Source organism: Pristiophorus japonicus, chromosome 4 (assembly GCF_044704955.1).
Source record: "Pristiophorus japonicus isolate sPriJap1 chromosome 4, sPriJap1.hap1, whole genome shotgun sequence".
Classification (NCBI taxonomy): domain Eukaryota; kingdom Metazoa; phylum Chordata; class Chondrichthyes; family Pristiophoridae; genus Pristiophorus; species Pristiophorus japonicus.
The window spans coordinates 189,148,016-189,163,806 of NC_091980.1; the positions used below are offsets into that span (position 1 = coordinate 189,148,016).

At 43.6% G+C, this 15,791-nt stretch overlaps 1 protein-coding gene across 1 annotated transcript in view; it reads left to right on the forward strand.

Moving 5' to 3' along the window:
* The window catches only part of fntb (farnesyltransferase, CAAX box, subunit beta), a 147,514-nt gene that overhangs the window by 92,425 nt on the left and 39,298 nt on the right, over positions 1 to 15,791 (forward strand). The window contains exons 5-6 of the mRNA XM_070878945.1: positions 3,393 to 3,539; positions 15,078 to 15,161. Of these exons, the coding sequence (XP_070735046.1) occupies positions 3,393 to 3,539; positions 15,078 to 15,161 (231 nt within the window). The remainder of the gene's footprint in view (positions 1 to 3,392; positions 3,540 to 15,077; positions 15,162 to 15,791) is intronic.

Here is a 15,791-nt window from a genome sequence, read left to right on the forward strand (position 1 = left end):
TTTTTTATAATGAAGTAATATTGAAGACTTGGTGCAATAGAAGTTAAAAGTTTTTAAAGTGTGCAGGGGGTGCTGCTGAATGCTTGCTCGGATGGCCTCTGAGAAGACAGAAAATGCTGTAAATATTCAGCAGGTCAGGCAGCATCCATGGAGAGAGAAACAGAGTTGCACGCCTTGGTCAAGATGCTGCCTGACCTGCTGAGTATTTCCAGCTTCTACTTTTATTTCAGATTTCCAGCATCTGCTCACAGAGGGAAAGGGAAAACGCAGAAGGGGAGGAATCAGAAGGAAGGATGCAACCCAGACAGCCCCTTTCTGGCCGAGATATCCAGGATGGAATCATCCACCTGCGGTACCAATGACCCTTTCAACATTTGTCCTCCACCTTACTTTCCCTCTGTTATTGACCATCACAGCATCCACTTGGCCACAGTGCTGAAATAAAAGCCACCACAAAACAAACTTTCCAATCTAACTTTCTCCATCTAACCATCCAGTATGACATCAAGAAATAAACTAATCACCTTTGTGTATTCTCTTAGTGACCGTCTTGTGTGTACCTTTGCCTATCCTACTGATGTCACACAGTGCTACCCCAGTGGCTGCAGCATGACTGGTGGAAGGCTGCTGACTTTCAGTGGGGGACACTGCAGATGACCTTGCAGGTCGAGCTTAAGGAGCTGGTGGCTGGGAATGTGAACTCGAGTGATGGTGTTTCTTTTTCTTCTTCTTCACTCTCCTCTCCCTCTTGGTCAACCACAGGCTGGGCAGAGTGCATTTCTTGAGTGTGTGAAATGACAAGGGTGGAGTTGTGGTGAGGGGAGGGTGGGAAAGTAGGAAGTATGTGCGAGAAGGAGGATAATATATAGGGATACAGGTTGACCCTCCCTTATCCGGAACCCTCGGGACCGGGCCTGTTCTGGATAAGGGATTTTTCTGGACGAGGGGTGATCACGTTAAATTGGATGATACAGGTACTGAGCAAGGGAATATTGGGGTTGGCTGGCTTGGGGCTGGGAGTGCGGCTGAGCGATGATGGGGGGGGGGGGGGGGGGGGGGTGCGGGCGCGGTAGGTGGATCGCGGGGTCAGGTAGCGATGAAGGACTTCAATTTGCTCATGTCAGAGTACTGTGCATGCGCTACCCGATGGCTGGGAATGATTCTGGACGAAGGGTGGTTCTGGATAAGGGAGGTTCAACCTGTACAATTTCAATTTCAAGTACAATACAATCTTGTATAATTTCAGTGCTGCCGCTGGTCAAGGGCTCAGTCATGAGCCGGTCAAGGGCTCAGTCATGAGCCTGCCAAGAATGGCCAGCACTGTCTCCTCAAAGGGGTGAGGTGAAGCTCGGAATGGGAGGTGTGCCTCTTGTTTTGTACAGATTGTTGGTAGGTGAGCGATTGATTGGGGAGCGAGTCGTGCATTGAGAAGTGGGTGAGGCCGGTGGCGCAGTTGGTAGGAGACGGCTTTTGAATATGTATTCACTGACCTTGACCACTGGTCTGAGATCTTGAAGCTTCTTTGGGCACGAGCCAGGTCGTGCTGGCAGTGACGGCCTCGGTGATCCCTGCACGATTAATTCTGGCAACCATTACCTGCGGCCCACAGTGACGCCAGCAGCTTTTCGGCGCACTCAAATTTTTAGCCCTTGTGTTTCCCATTCAAACGCATTTTCATGTAACCTGTGGTTAACATTTGCACTCCTATCTCTTGTCGCAGTGCTTAATAAATGATCCTTCATGAAGGATCTAGCATTTGCTCGGCTCGTTCTCAAGCAGGAATTTCATCTTACTAAAAAAAGATACTGTCAGGTTTTGAGGTGAAGGAAAATATTAGTCTTTGTGTCTGTATTGCTTGACATTTTATGAATTGCTCCATGTTTACCAATATCCAAAATCTGCAATTCATAATTCAAGTAACTTTTAACCTTAAAAGTTAATTTAATTCACGAAACACGACATAGTTTTCATGTGGAGAAACCAATTACTTTTGCATATAGTAATTCCATACCACCTCTGTGGATACAAATTGATCTGACTGGCATTTCATGTGGTCATTTCATTGGCATGTACTAAAGAATGGTGGAAACTGTCACAGGTGGTAGGCTTTTGGATGGCTCTCTTTCGCATTGATTCTTGCATAGGAGCACAGGAACAGGAATCAGCCATTCAGCCCCTTGAGTCGGTACCACCACTCAATGAGATCATAGCTGATCTGTATCCCAACTCCATCCACTGGCCTTGGTTCCATATCCCTTAATACCCTTGACTGGCATAAATCTATTGATCTCAGATTTAAAATTATTAATTGAGCTAGCATCAACTGTTCTTTGTGGGAGAGAGTTCCACCCTTTGTGTGAACAAGTGTTTCCTAACTTCTCTCATGAATGGTCTGGCTCTGATTTTAATGTTATATTCCCTTGTCCTAGATACCCTCACCAGTAGAAAAAAATTATCTCTATCTACCCCATCAATTCCTTTCAAAACCCTGAAAACCGCAATCAAATCACTCCTTTCTGAATACAAGCCAATTTACATAATCTCTCATCATCTAACCCTTGGAGCCCTGGTAACATTCTGGTGAATCTGCGCTACACTCCTAGGCTAATATAACTTTCCTAAGATAAGGTGCCCAGAACTGTACACAGTATTCCAAATGGGGTCGAACCAGGGCTTTGTATAGATGTAGCAAAACTTCCTCCCCTTTATATTCTAACCCTCTAGTTATAAAGGCTAGCATTCCATTAGCCTTTTTGATTATTTGTTGTACCTGACTGCATTTTAGTGATCTGTGAGTCATGGGCAAACTTTAATATATGGTTCTCTACTGCATTATCTAAGTCATTAATAAATATAGTGAATAGTTCAAGCCCTAGCACAGATCCTTGTGGAGTATCATTAGTTATTTCCTTTCAATTCGAGTACATACTCATTATCTCTTTTTATAAAGCCTCAATATGCTACAATGAAATGAGTTGAAACTTAAATTTTCATACTGAAAGAAATGTATGGCATGTGTTTGACGCTTTCCTTGGGCCCCAATTGTTTCACTGATTTTGCCCATTTTAAGTTCAGGTGTATTCTAATGAAATTGTAGGATACTTGGGCATAACTCGACATTGGGTGCATTTTCAGGTCTGACTTCTGTGTTATGCCCACGGAGAAAACTCCAGGCCATGGTGATCCCAATTGGGAGCGGAGGGCAGCCAATGCACAGACATTTTGTATGATATACACACATATACTTCTTTTAACTGAAATGGTTGTTTCTGTTGATGGTCACTAATGGGCTCTGCATAAAAGTTAAAAATCATATACTCTGCAGCAAATTGAAGACTTGTTTTTTGATTGTCTATCCATTCACAATTACATTTTCCCACCTTTTTACATAGCATTTGTCAATTCCTGACACGATGTCAAAGTCCAAATGGTGGATTTGGTGGTGGACCAGGCCAAGAGCCACATCTTGCTCCAACATATGCGGCAGTGAATGCGCTCTGTATTATCGGCACAGAAGAGGCATATAGTGTTATTAACAGGTGAGCATTATTAAAGGATAATACAAAAATGTCCTAACTGGAACACAGTTCTGAAATGCTATCTAAAAGCTTTGAATACAAACTTTGTGCAGTGTGTAGTTGTGCACCAAGAGATAGCAGGACACCTGTATCCAAAATATAGGCATTCTTCAATTTAACTAGTATAAAAGTAGCCTGTGGAGACCAGCCATGTGTGCCTCATCTGAAAAACATACTCAGATTCCATTTTCACACTGACAGAATCCATAATCCTAAACAAAAATTTGCATATTTCGCAATCTTGGATGGTAACCCCATCATTCAGACTCATGTTTGACACCAGCTAGGAAGCAAGTGACTCGATTAGCGGAACGGAGCAGGAAATGGTGTCAATCACTTCCTGGGTCATGGCAGCAGGCTGGAGATGAACCCATTAGAATGATGTAGCTACTTTTGCACAAGATAAAGTGGAGAATTTTGGTCTCCTCTTCAGGAGAACCCATTTTACATGTTTTACCCAGAGTTTTTTGTACTGGGATGACACATCGTGTTTCAAAGTTTCTTTCTATCCTTCAAGGTAAAGCTCCTCTGCAATGGTCATGCAGCACTCTATAATTCTTAAATTCCAGGCCACATTACTTAACTTCTTAGATGTTTCAATCAGATTCCCCCCTCATTCTTCTAAACTCCAATGAGTATAGGCCCAACCTGCTCAACCTTTCTTCATAAGACAACCTCTTCATGTCAGGAATCAACCTCGTGAACCTTCTCTGAACTGCCTCCAATGCAAGTATAAGGCTCCTTAAATAAGGAGACCAGAACTGTACACAGTACTCCAGGTGTGGTCTCACCAACACCAGGTACAGTTGTAACAGGACTTCCCTATTTTTATACTCCATCCCCTTGAAATAAAGGCCAAAATTTCATTTGCTTTCCTAGTTACTTGCTGTACCTGCATGCTAACTTTTTGTGTTTCATGTACAAGGATCCCCAGATCCCTCAACCTCAGCATTTTGTAATCTCTCCCCGTTTAAATAATTTGCCTTTTTATTTTTCCTACCAATGTGGATAACCTCACATTTTCCCACATTATACTCCATCTGCCAGACTTTTGCCCATTCACTTAGCCTGTCTATATCCCTTTGAAGATTCTTTGCATCCTCTACACAATTTGCTTTCCCATCTATCTTTGTATCATCAGAAAATTTGGCTACATTGCACTCTGTCCCTTCATCCAAGTCATTAGTATAGATTGTAAGTAGTTGAGGCCCCAGCACTCATCCCTGTGGCACCCCACTAGTTACAGTTTGCCAACCTGAAAATTCCTCATTTATCCCGACTCTGTTTTCTGTTCATTAGCCAATCCTCTATCCATGCTATTATATTACCCCCAACCCCGTGAACTTTTATCTTGTGTAGCAACCTTTTATGTGGCATCTTATGTGGCCTTCTGGAAATCTAAATACATGACATCTACTGGTTCCCCTTTATCCACCCACCCTGCTCGTTACATCCTCAAAGAACTCCAGCAAATTTGTCAAACATGATTTCCCTTTCATAAAACCATGCTGACTCTACTTGACTGTATTCTGATTTTCTAAATGTCCTGCTACCACTTCCTTAATAATGGACTCCAGCTTTTTCCCAATGACCAATGTTAGGCCAACTGGTCTATAGTTGCCTGCTTTCTGTCTCCCTCCTTTCTTAAATCGGGATGTTACATTTGCAGATTTCCAATCTGCTGGGACCTCTCAAATACAGGAAATGTTGGTAGATTACAACCAGTGCATCTACTATCTCTGCAGCCACTTCTTTTAAGACCCAAGGATGCAGGCCATCAGGTCCAGGGAACTTGTCCACCTTTAATCCCATTAGTTTTCCCAGTACTTTTTCTTTAATGATAATTGTTTTAAGCTCCCCCTCCCAACAACCCCTTGATTATCAATTATTGGGATGCTTTTAGTGTTCTCTACTATGAAGACTGATACAAAATGTTTGTTCAAAGTCTCTCCATTTCCTTGTTTCACATTATTAATTCCTCAGTCTCATCCTCTAAGGGACCAACGTTTACTTTAGCTACTCTCTTCCTTTTTATATACCTGTAGAAGCTCTTACTGTCTGTATTTGTATTTCTTGTTCATTTATTCTCAAACTATCTTTTTTTTTTTAGTCGTCCTTTGATGGTTTCTAAAAATTTCCCAATCCTCTGGCCTTCCACTATTCTTCGCAACATTGTATGCCTTTGGTTTCAATTTGATATCATCCTTTACTTCCTTAGTTAGCCACGGATGGGTCATTCTTTCCTTAGAGTCTTTCTTTCTCACTGGAATATATCTTTGCTGAGAGTTATGAAATATCTCCTTAAATGTTTGCCATTGCTCATCTACCATCTTGCCCTTTAAACTATTTTCCCAGTCCACTTTAGCCAACTCTGCCTTCATATCATTGTAATTGCCTTTATTTAAGTTCAGGACACTAGTTTGAGACCAGCATGTCTGCTGATGATGACGTTTAGATTTGATTTTCCTTCAACAGATCAGCAAGATTTGGGTGCTCTTTAGATACTTCTCTTGTGTTAGGAACAAAATATTACTCCCATAAGCAATTTCTTAATCCCGGTGAATCAGAATGTGACTTGATGCATACAGTTATTAACATAAGATGAACAGTAAGCACCATTGTACTGCTAATAAACTTTGTTAGTCTGTCTAACTCATGTGCAACTAACATCCTGCAACAATGTATTCAAGGTTGAAAACTAGAAATTAGTTTTATTAATAAAATTTAGCAGAAATCAGGGAAAACACATCAGATTTCACTAGATTGAAAAAACTTCATTTCAACTTAAAAGCAAAAATTATTTCTTAATTCATAGTCAGTGCCCGGAATTTGCATTAATAATAATGGTGAGGCTGTCAGCGCTCACCATTAATAAAGAGTAAATTGGACAGCAACTTCCGTAGTACGTAAATACGCAGTTAAACGCGGAAATCCGGAGGTTGCAGTCTGAGTTACCCTGCTCCTCCACAGGCTACACTATAACAGAACCACACCAGAAAAAGTTGGGGCCGGTGCATTCAGGAGAAAGTGAAATTTTAACAGCGTGCTAAGTGATCATTGCTGCCAAACAACCTCTTCGGCCCTGAAAATTGAATTTTTACAAATGTGGAGTCTCATCCCTTCAGAAGTTAATTAGTGTTGGGGATTTTTTTTAAATTATTATTTTTTTAAACTGTTTCTGTCTCTTTTATGTCTCTCTCAATCTCATCTGTCTTTTCCAAACTTTATTTTGCTTTCTGTACATGATTTAAATCTAATTTATACTTCCTGGTTTAGACTGCGTGTCTCAGAGAGCATTCTTCAATCTGATTAGTTGACGAGCCTCGCTGTTTCTTGTCCTGCTCACAGGCACCACAGATCCACTGTAGAGGGTGCCATGCTGGAACAGACACCCAAGTCTCCACTCAAATTCTGCAAAAACGTTGTGGGCAGTTGTCAGCTAGGTGACTACAAAGTCTGAGCCATTCAGTCCCCCCTGAAAGTACTATGGCTTGATGACAACTAAACTAAAATAACTATAAATGGGCAGTTTTGAAACATATATGTCTAAGATCCCTTCTCCTTAATTTAAAATCTGTTCTCTTTTGGTGATTCTCAGCAGACAGTCCTCATAAGATTTGCAAGGCAAATGTACTTATTGAAAACCAGTCAAAGTGGCAAACTAACTGTCTGCCAGATTTAAAAGATTGATTCCAATGCAAATAGCAAGTGGTGTTGTGGTGAGCCATCAATACAGCATGTTTTGCAATTAAAATATTAGCATAACAAAGATGCTTGTATTAATATGCCAATAATACAGAGCTCATCAACCCGCAGTGCATTAAATTTAAAATCCTCATCCTCATCTATAAACCCTTCGTATGTTCTTAATCCACAATTTCTGCAATCTCCTACAATTTGAAATTCTCATCCTCTCGTTCAAATCTCTTCGTGGCCTTGCCCCATCCCTTTCTTTGTAATCTCCTCCAGTCCAGAGCCCTTTGAGAACTCTCTGGGGCCGCAATTGCCCTCCACCCGAAACGAGGTGCACGCACCCCGTTTCTACTGTTTTTAATGCCGCGGTGGTTGAGGTGGCCTCTTGAGCGAAATATCCGCTCTTTGGCTTTTTTTTTCCAGGGAGACCGGAAGTCGCTCATAATGGGGGCGGTAGTGCGACGGTGAGCACACTAGAGGGGTGAAAGTTGGGGGCGAGTGTAAAGACCGCCGCTGTCGATCATCAACATAGTTCTGATGACGTCATCACGGCGCCGCATCACCACGGCTCTCCCTTCACTTAAAGGGGAGAGCCTGCGCGATGTTTAAACTTCGGTCCGCTGGGCCACCATGGAGGGTTTCGGCCGGGCCAGCGGCCTGGCACCCAAGAGGGGGTATCGAGGCAGCCCCGCCGAACCCGGGGGCATAATTGTCAGCCCGACATGGCAATCGGCCGACAAAACAAAAAACATGGCGGCAGCGTGTCCTCCCCTTTTAATAGGAGCCGTGCCATCATTGCAGAAGGCCACAGCCTCCCTGCACAGTTGGGGAAAAAGCAGGTTTTGGCACCGCCCGGCAGGAGGAAGATTTTCACGGCAGAATTTCGCCGTCTGGGAGGAACATCGGCGGTGCACACTGTGATGACACACTTAGCACGGATCAGCAGCAGCGGAGGGTGGCGGGGTGCAGGTCACAGCCGGGATACCGCAAGAGCGGAATTCTGATAATGGCGGCCATTACATGAAAAGTCGGCAGCCATTGCACTCCACAGTATGTTAAGCGACTTTAAGGAAAGGTGCAATTTCGGCCCCTCTGTTTCTCCAACTTTTGCCTCTTGTGCATTCCCCACTCACTTCGCCACACCATTGGCTGTGCCTGAAGACTTTTAGGCTCTAAGTTGTGGACTTTTCTCCAAAAACCTCTCTGCCTCTCCACCTCTCTTCCTTTAAGATCCTCCTTAACACCTACCTCTTTCACCAAGTTATTAGTCACCCCTTCTAATATCTCCTCCTTTGGCTCGGTGTCAATTTTTGTCTGATAATGCTCTTGTGAAGCGCCTTGGGATGTTTTTCTCCTGAATGTACTGTCCCTATGACTCTTAGCATGTGCATCATTTACTCACTGTGCCCCATTATTGGTGGTAGAGTTTTCTGTTGCCTCACTCCTACTGTCCTGAACTCCTTCCGCCTCACTCTCCACTTTTTTCAAAAAACCTTCTTGAGGCTCATTTCTTCGATCAAGCTTTTAGTCACCACTTCTTTCACACCCTTCCTGGCTCATCATCTCCTTCTTTATGCCTTTTTGTGACGCACCTTGGGAAGTTTATTTACATCAGTGGTGTTATATAAATGCAAGTTGCTATTGAGTCAACTACATTAGTTATTTTGAATGAATGCGCAACATCTATTTTGAGGATGGTATTTATGAAAGGAAGCCATTGTAAACTAATAACTAGAAAAAAGGAGGAAAGAAGTAAACCGTGAAAAGAAAATGCTCCATTTTTTTCACTACTTCCTTGCAGCGAAAGTTTATTTAGATACCACTTTTTATTTTTTAAATTGTTGCTATTGCAAAATTAAAACTTGTCATCAGCTGTAGAAAATATCTTAGCAGACATTGAGGTCAAGTACTATAATTGATTAAGTGAGCCAGAAAAATACATTTTCAATCAGCTGCAGAGTACTTAAATCTCAATTTAAAAAGCTGTCAAGGATCCTGATTCACTATGCTGCTGATATGACTAATGCATTGCAGAGCTTCATGGGACAATGTGCCTTTTGTTTAACTTTGTGAATTGTAACTGAAGCTTTCCAGTGGAAAAAAAATCACTGGTAACAACAAAACAAGGTCAAATGTAACCTTAAAATGAAAAATTATACACATCTGTATCAATGGGCCCAAGTTTCCACCCTCTGTAATAACGGCGGACCTCCATAAGGTATCTGGAATAAAAAGGGCGGCAAAAACTTACCTTGTGATTCTGCGAGCTCCTCAGGATGTCTTCGTGCTCGGCGTGGCGCAGCACAAGGGTTCGGGGGCGAGCCAGGTCCCTGCGCTGAAAGCAGTGCCGGGACCTCTGCAGATGCGTGCTAGAGTGTGCGCACATGTGCAGTAGCTCCTCGCCCGCGAGGCTGCTTGGGAGGGGTCCGAAGCGGGCCGGCCCTAACCCTGGCCGAATGGGCTCTCCGGGCGAAGATCGGGACTCTGGCCTCCCTCCTCCCGTTCAGCTCCCGATTTCCCAACCCCCGCTCCCGTTCAGCTCTCCACCCCCCACCCCTCTCGCCCCTTCCTCCCTCCACTTGGTCGGCGGTGCCCACCCACCCAGCATCTCGCTGGGGGCGGGCCCCGCCCAAAGTCTTCGGCGGCGGCCAGGCATCTGCATCGTCAGCAGGGCCCGTTCAGCCTCCCCTTCTCCCCCCTCCCCCTCCCTCCCCCCTCTTCCCCCCTCCTCTTCACTCCCTTTCTCCCCCTCCCCCCTCCTTTCTCCCCCGATCCTCCTCCTCCTCTCCCCCGCTCCTCCTCCTCCTCTCCCCCGCTCCTCCTCCTCCTCTCCCCCGATCCTCCTCCTCCTCTCCCCCACTCCTCCTCCTCCTCCTCCTCCTTCTCCTCCTCCTCCTCTCCCCCGCTCCTCCTCCTCTTCCTCTCCCGCCGCTCCTCCTCCTCCTCCTACATAACATAAGAACATAAGAATTAGGAACAGGAGTAGGCCATCTAGCCCCTCGAGCCTGCTCCGCCATTCAGTAAGATCATGGCTGATCTGGTCGTGGACTCAGCTCCACTTACCCGCCCTCTCCCCGTAACCCTTAATTCCCTTATTGGTTAAAAATCTATCTATCTGTGATTTGAATACATTCAATGAGCTAGCCTCCTCCCCCGCTCCTCCTCCTCCTCCTCTCCCCCGCTCCTCCTCCTCCTCCTCTCCCCCCGCTCCTCCTCCTCCTCCTCCTCCTCCTCCTCCTCCTCTCCCCCCGCTCCTCCTCTCCCTTTCTCCCCACTCCCCCTCCTCTCTTCCCCCTCCCTCCTCCCCCCCTCCCACCTCTCTTCCCCCCCATCCCTCACTGTCAAAAACACAGAGAGACACCGACAGAGAGAGAGTGAGAGAGAGAGACTGGGGGTGGGGGGGCTCCCGGTGCTGAAGTAGGTGAGTAGAAACTTAATTTTTTATTTATTGATTTTTAAATTTTTTAATATATTTTTTGGATTTATTGGTTGATTTATTGATTGATTTATTATTGATGATGGCTCTTTATTTGTAAAAGTGAAGTGTTTAATGTTTGTAAACTTCCCCTCCCGCGCACCCCCCATCTCTCATTCCCTATGCCTGATGTATGTGTAGGCAAGGTTTTTCTGAGCGTATAAAAATCTACACTTACTCCATTCTAAGTTAGTTTGGAGTAAGTTTTCACTGCCTAAACTTGCAAACAGGCCTAAGTGACTGGACACGCCCCCTTTTGAAAAAAAAATCTGTTCTAAAATGAAACTATTCTAACTCACTAGAACTGGAGCAAACTAAATGCCGAGAATTGCAATTTCTAAGATGCTCCATTCTAAACTAGTTGCTCCAAAAAAACTGGAGCAACTCAGACCGAAACTTGAGCCCCAATGAATGTGCTTTGTTAGTATTTAGAGATTCCACTCCATTGATTACCTACATAACCAGTTTTCATGGTCAATCATATTTTAATGTGAAATGGCAAAGAACAGATTTGTATCATTTTTAATTTCAAATACAAGCACAGATAAATCAATAGAAACATTTTTTTTTTACCTCCTCCTTTCCCACCGTCCAGGGTTCTAAACACTCCTTCCAGGTGAAACAGCAATTTACTTGTACTATTTCAATTTAGTATTTGGTGCTCAAGGTGCGGTCTCCTCTACATTGGAGAGACCAAATGCAGATTGGGTGATCGCTTTGTTCAGTCCGCAAGTGTGACCCCGAGCTTCCGGTCGCATGTCATTTTAATTTTCGCCCCTCTCTCACTCTGACCTCTGTACTCAGCCTCCTACACTGTTCCAAGGACTGTAAGCTCAAGGAACAGCACCTCATCTTTCTATTGGGCATTTTACAGCCTTCCGAACTCAACATTGAGTTTAACAATTTTGGATCATAACCACTGCTCCCATTTTTTCAGACGGCAGCTGTTGGTGATCATCCTACTATTCCCATTTACACCTCTAGACCCATCTTTGTTTCTTTACTTGTCCCATTATCATATTTTGCCTTGCACCATCATCCCTTTTGTCATTTAATCTCTCCTGCCTTTCACCCTATCACAGACCTTCCCTTTTGTCCCCCTTCCTGCCTTCTCTATTTCCCTGCCTCTCTACTTGCTTAAAACCTATTACATATCTATTTTTTTCTGGTTTTGACAAAAGGGCATCGACCTTAACTCTGTTTCTCTCCCCACAGATGCTGCCTGACCTGCTGAGTACTTCCAGCATTTTCTGTTTTTTTAATAAATATTAGCCGTATGGGTTAACAAAGCCTTTTTATATGCTTGATATGTTCATTTCTTCTTTTGTATTTTTGTCACTAATTGTCTTTTGTTTTGATGACATAGCCCTTGATGGCACTGAATGAAGCTGTACGGTCATAATTCAGCTCATTCTTCCAAACTACCCAGCACTGATCATAATCACAATTGTTGCCCATTTCTTTTACCCATCCTTATGCCGAGAAACATCTGACAATTTGAGCTCAAAAGGAATGGAGTGGGGGGAGAAATATATAGTAAAAATGCTGATGCAGAGAATTATTTACAATATAATTCCGTAGGCTTGGCTAATCTGAAGTTGCCAAAATGATTTTTATTGACACACAAATATTGATTCACTCCCACTTGCAGCAGGACTCTTAGCTTTGTCTTAGAAAGGAGTTAAATGTATAGTTCTTGGATGTGTTCGATTAGGTTACTTAGCACTCACCAGGAATATGGAATATACATTACATGAACAAATGAAGAAGACCAGCTGGTCCATCAAGTTTGCCCCGTTCAACCATGACATGACCCTTAATTCACCCCATCCACTAGGGAGAAGCAGAAACCCAGGGCAATTCAGGGAATAAAAGAACTGCTGTGGCTATGTGGCATGATACTTTGTGTGTAGCTTATGCTTCTCCCTTTCTGTTTGCACTCTCATAGAATCATAGAAGTTTACAGCATGGAAGAAGGCCATTTTGGCCCATCGTGTCTATGCCAGTTAACGAGCTATCCAGCCTAATCCCACTTTCCAGCTCTAGGTTCGTAACCCTGTAGGTTACGGCGCTTCAGGTGCATAGCCAAGTACTTTTTAAATGTGGTGAGGGATTCTGCCTCTTCCACCCTTTCAGGCAGTGTATTCCAGACCCCCATAACGCACTGCGTGAAGAAATTTCCCCTCAAATCCCCTCTAAACCTTCAACCAATTACTTTAAATTTATGCCCCCTGGTTGTTGACCCCCTCTGCTAAGGGAAATAGGCCCTTTCTATCCACTATATCTAGGCCCCTCATAATTTTATACACCTCAATGGGTCTCCCCTCAGCCTCCTCTGTTCCAAAGAGAACAAATCCAGCTGATCTAATCTGTCCTCATAGCTTAGATTCTCCACTCCCAGCAACATCCTCGTGAAATCTCCTCTGTACCCTCTCCAGTGCAATCACGTCATTCCTGTAATGCGGTGACCAGAACTGCACGCAGTACTCCAGCTGTGGTCTAACCAGCGTTTATACAGTTCAAGCATAACCCCCCCCCGCTCTTGTATTCTATGCCTTGGCTAATAAAGGCAAGCATTCCGTATGCTTTCTTAACCACCTTATCTACCTGGCCTGCTACTTTCAGGGATCTGTGGACATGCACTCCAAGGTCCCTTTGTTTCCTCTACACTTCTCAGTATCCTACCTTTTAATGTGTATTCCCTTGTTAGCCCTCCCAAAATACATAACCTCACATTTCTCTGGATTAAATTCCATTTGCCACTGTTCTGCCCATCTGACCAGTTGATTGATATCTTCCTGCAGTCCGCAGCTTTCTTCTTCATTATCAACCATACAGCCAATTTTAGTATCATCTGAAAACTTCTTAATCATACCCCATGTATTCAAGTCTAGATCATTGATGTATATCACAAAAAGCAAGGGACCCCACTGGAAACATCCTTCCAATCGCAAAAATACCCAGTAACCATTACCCTTTGCTTCCTGCCTCCGAGCCAATTTTGGATCCATCTTGCCACTTTGCCCTGGATTCCATGGGCTTTTACTTTTGTGACCAGTCTGCTATGTGCGACCTTATCAAAAGCTTTTCTAAAATCCGTATACACTACATCATATGCTTTGCCTTCATTGACCCTCCTGGTTACCTCCTCGAAAAGTTAGTCAGACACGACCTTCCCTTAACAAATCCATGTTGACTGTCCTTGATTAATCCGTGTCTTTCTAAGTGAAGATTTATCCCATCCTTCTGGATTGTTTCCAATAATTTTCCCACCACTGAGGTTAGGCTGACTGGCCTGTAATTACTCGGTCTTTCTCTTCCTTCTTAAACAAAGGTACCACATTAGCAGTCGTCCAGTCCTCTGACACCACACCTGAAGCCAGAGAAGATTGGAAAATGATCGTCAAAGCCTCTGCCATTTCCTCTTTTGCTTCACTCTGCATGCTTAATGTCCATATGACGTCAAATGTATTTAGTGGTAGAACTTTTATAAGTTATTATTTGCAGTTTGAATGATGAACATTCCCACTGATGATTCTTTTCACAATGCTCATGACTAATAAACGAGGATCAGTCAAACTCAGTAAATTATTGTATACCATGAATTGATGGGATAAAAGTTTGTGTTGCGTTCCTAACCTCTGTTCTGTCTGGGAAGTGATTCACCAGCCCTCCTCCCTCTCTTTCTCTTTCTCTCCCCCTTCCCATAACCAGATCTTCTCAAGGTGCTATCCTAACAAATCCTAACCACTAAGTGGTTAGAGAGGGGACAATGGAAGAAACTCGTAAACCTGTTCCCTGTTTACGTATTTGGTGTGTGATATTAAAGGAACTGGGCCGTTGGAAGGATCAAACCTTTTCTGAATGTAATATATTCTTTTTCTCAACCTGCGGTTTATTTCTTAAATATTCCAGTACCATTAAGCCATGCAGACACTGATTTCCAATTCACTATCCTTTGTAAGAAACAGTAAGAGAAATGGATCCATCCCATTTTTTTTAATATTAAACTTCAGGTACTATGACCTCCAATTACTACCTGTAGCTGAATACAATTGCTCGGTCTCAGTCTGCTGTAAACCATACAATAATCTGTAAGTGAGCGAGCCTGGTCTATTTTGCAGCGAGGTTTTGATATGTTCTCATTTTGATCATTACATCTCGATTTCAGAATAAGGGCACTATCACTTCAAATGTAAACTTTGATCATGACCAAAAATCTAAACATTTTGCCTGATCATTTGAAGCAATGGATAACTTAAATTGAAAATATCATAGATTTAATGAAGGCTGAACCAGGTTTGAGTGGTATGTCTTTGTTCTCATTACAGGGAAAAGCTGCTAAAATTTCTGTACTCTGTGAAACAGCCTAACGGTTCCTTCACTATGCATGTGAGCGGAGAAGTTGATGTTAGGTGAGTTTTGATTATGATTGGCTCCTTATTAGAAGGCACTGAGAATTGTGTTTAAACATTGCTTAAAATAACTTGACCAGGTGATAGATATTTGGACAGAGCAGTAATTGCTTTCAAACTATGTCTTAATGTATTCACTGGCCCAGCCCAAAACAAAATTAGAGGTACATTGCCCACAATGCCTCATGGATGCCTAGTTTTGAGCCATTAAATCTGTTCTGAATCTGTCCCATTTAGCACGGTGGTACTGCCACACAACACGATGGAGGGTGGCCTCAGTGTGAAGACGGGATTTCATCTCTAGAAGGACTGTGCAGTGGTCACTCCTACCAATACTGTCATGGAAAGATGCATCTGCGACAGGCAGATTGGTGAGGACGAAGTGAAGTAGATTTTTTCACTCACATTGGTTCTCACCACCTGCCGCAGGCCCAGTCTGTCAGCTATGTCCTTCAGGACTCAGCCGCAGGACTCAGCTCGGCCAGTAGTGGTGCTACCGAGCCAGTTTTGGCAATGGACATTGAAGTCCCTCACCCATAGTACATTCTGTGCCCTTGCTAACCTCAGAGCTTCTTCCAAGTGGTTTTCAACATGGAGGAATACTGATTCATCAGCTGAGGGAAGGCGGAT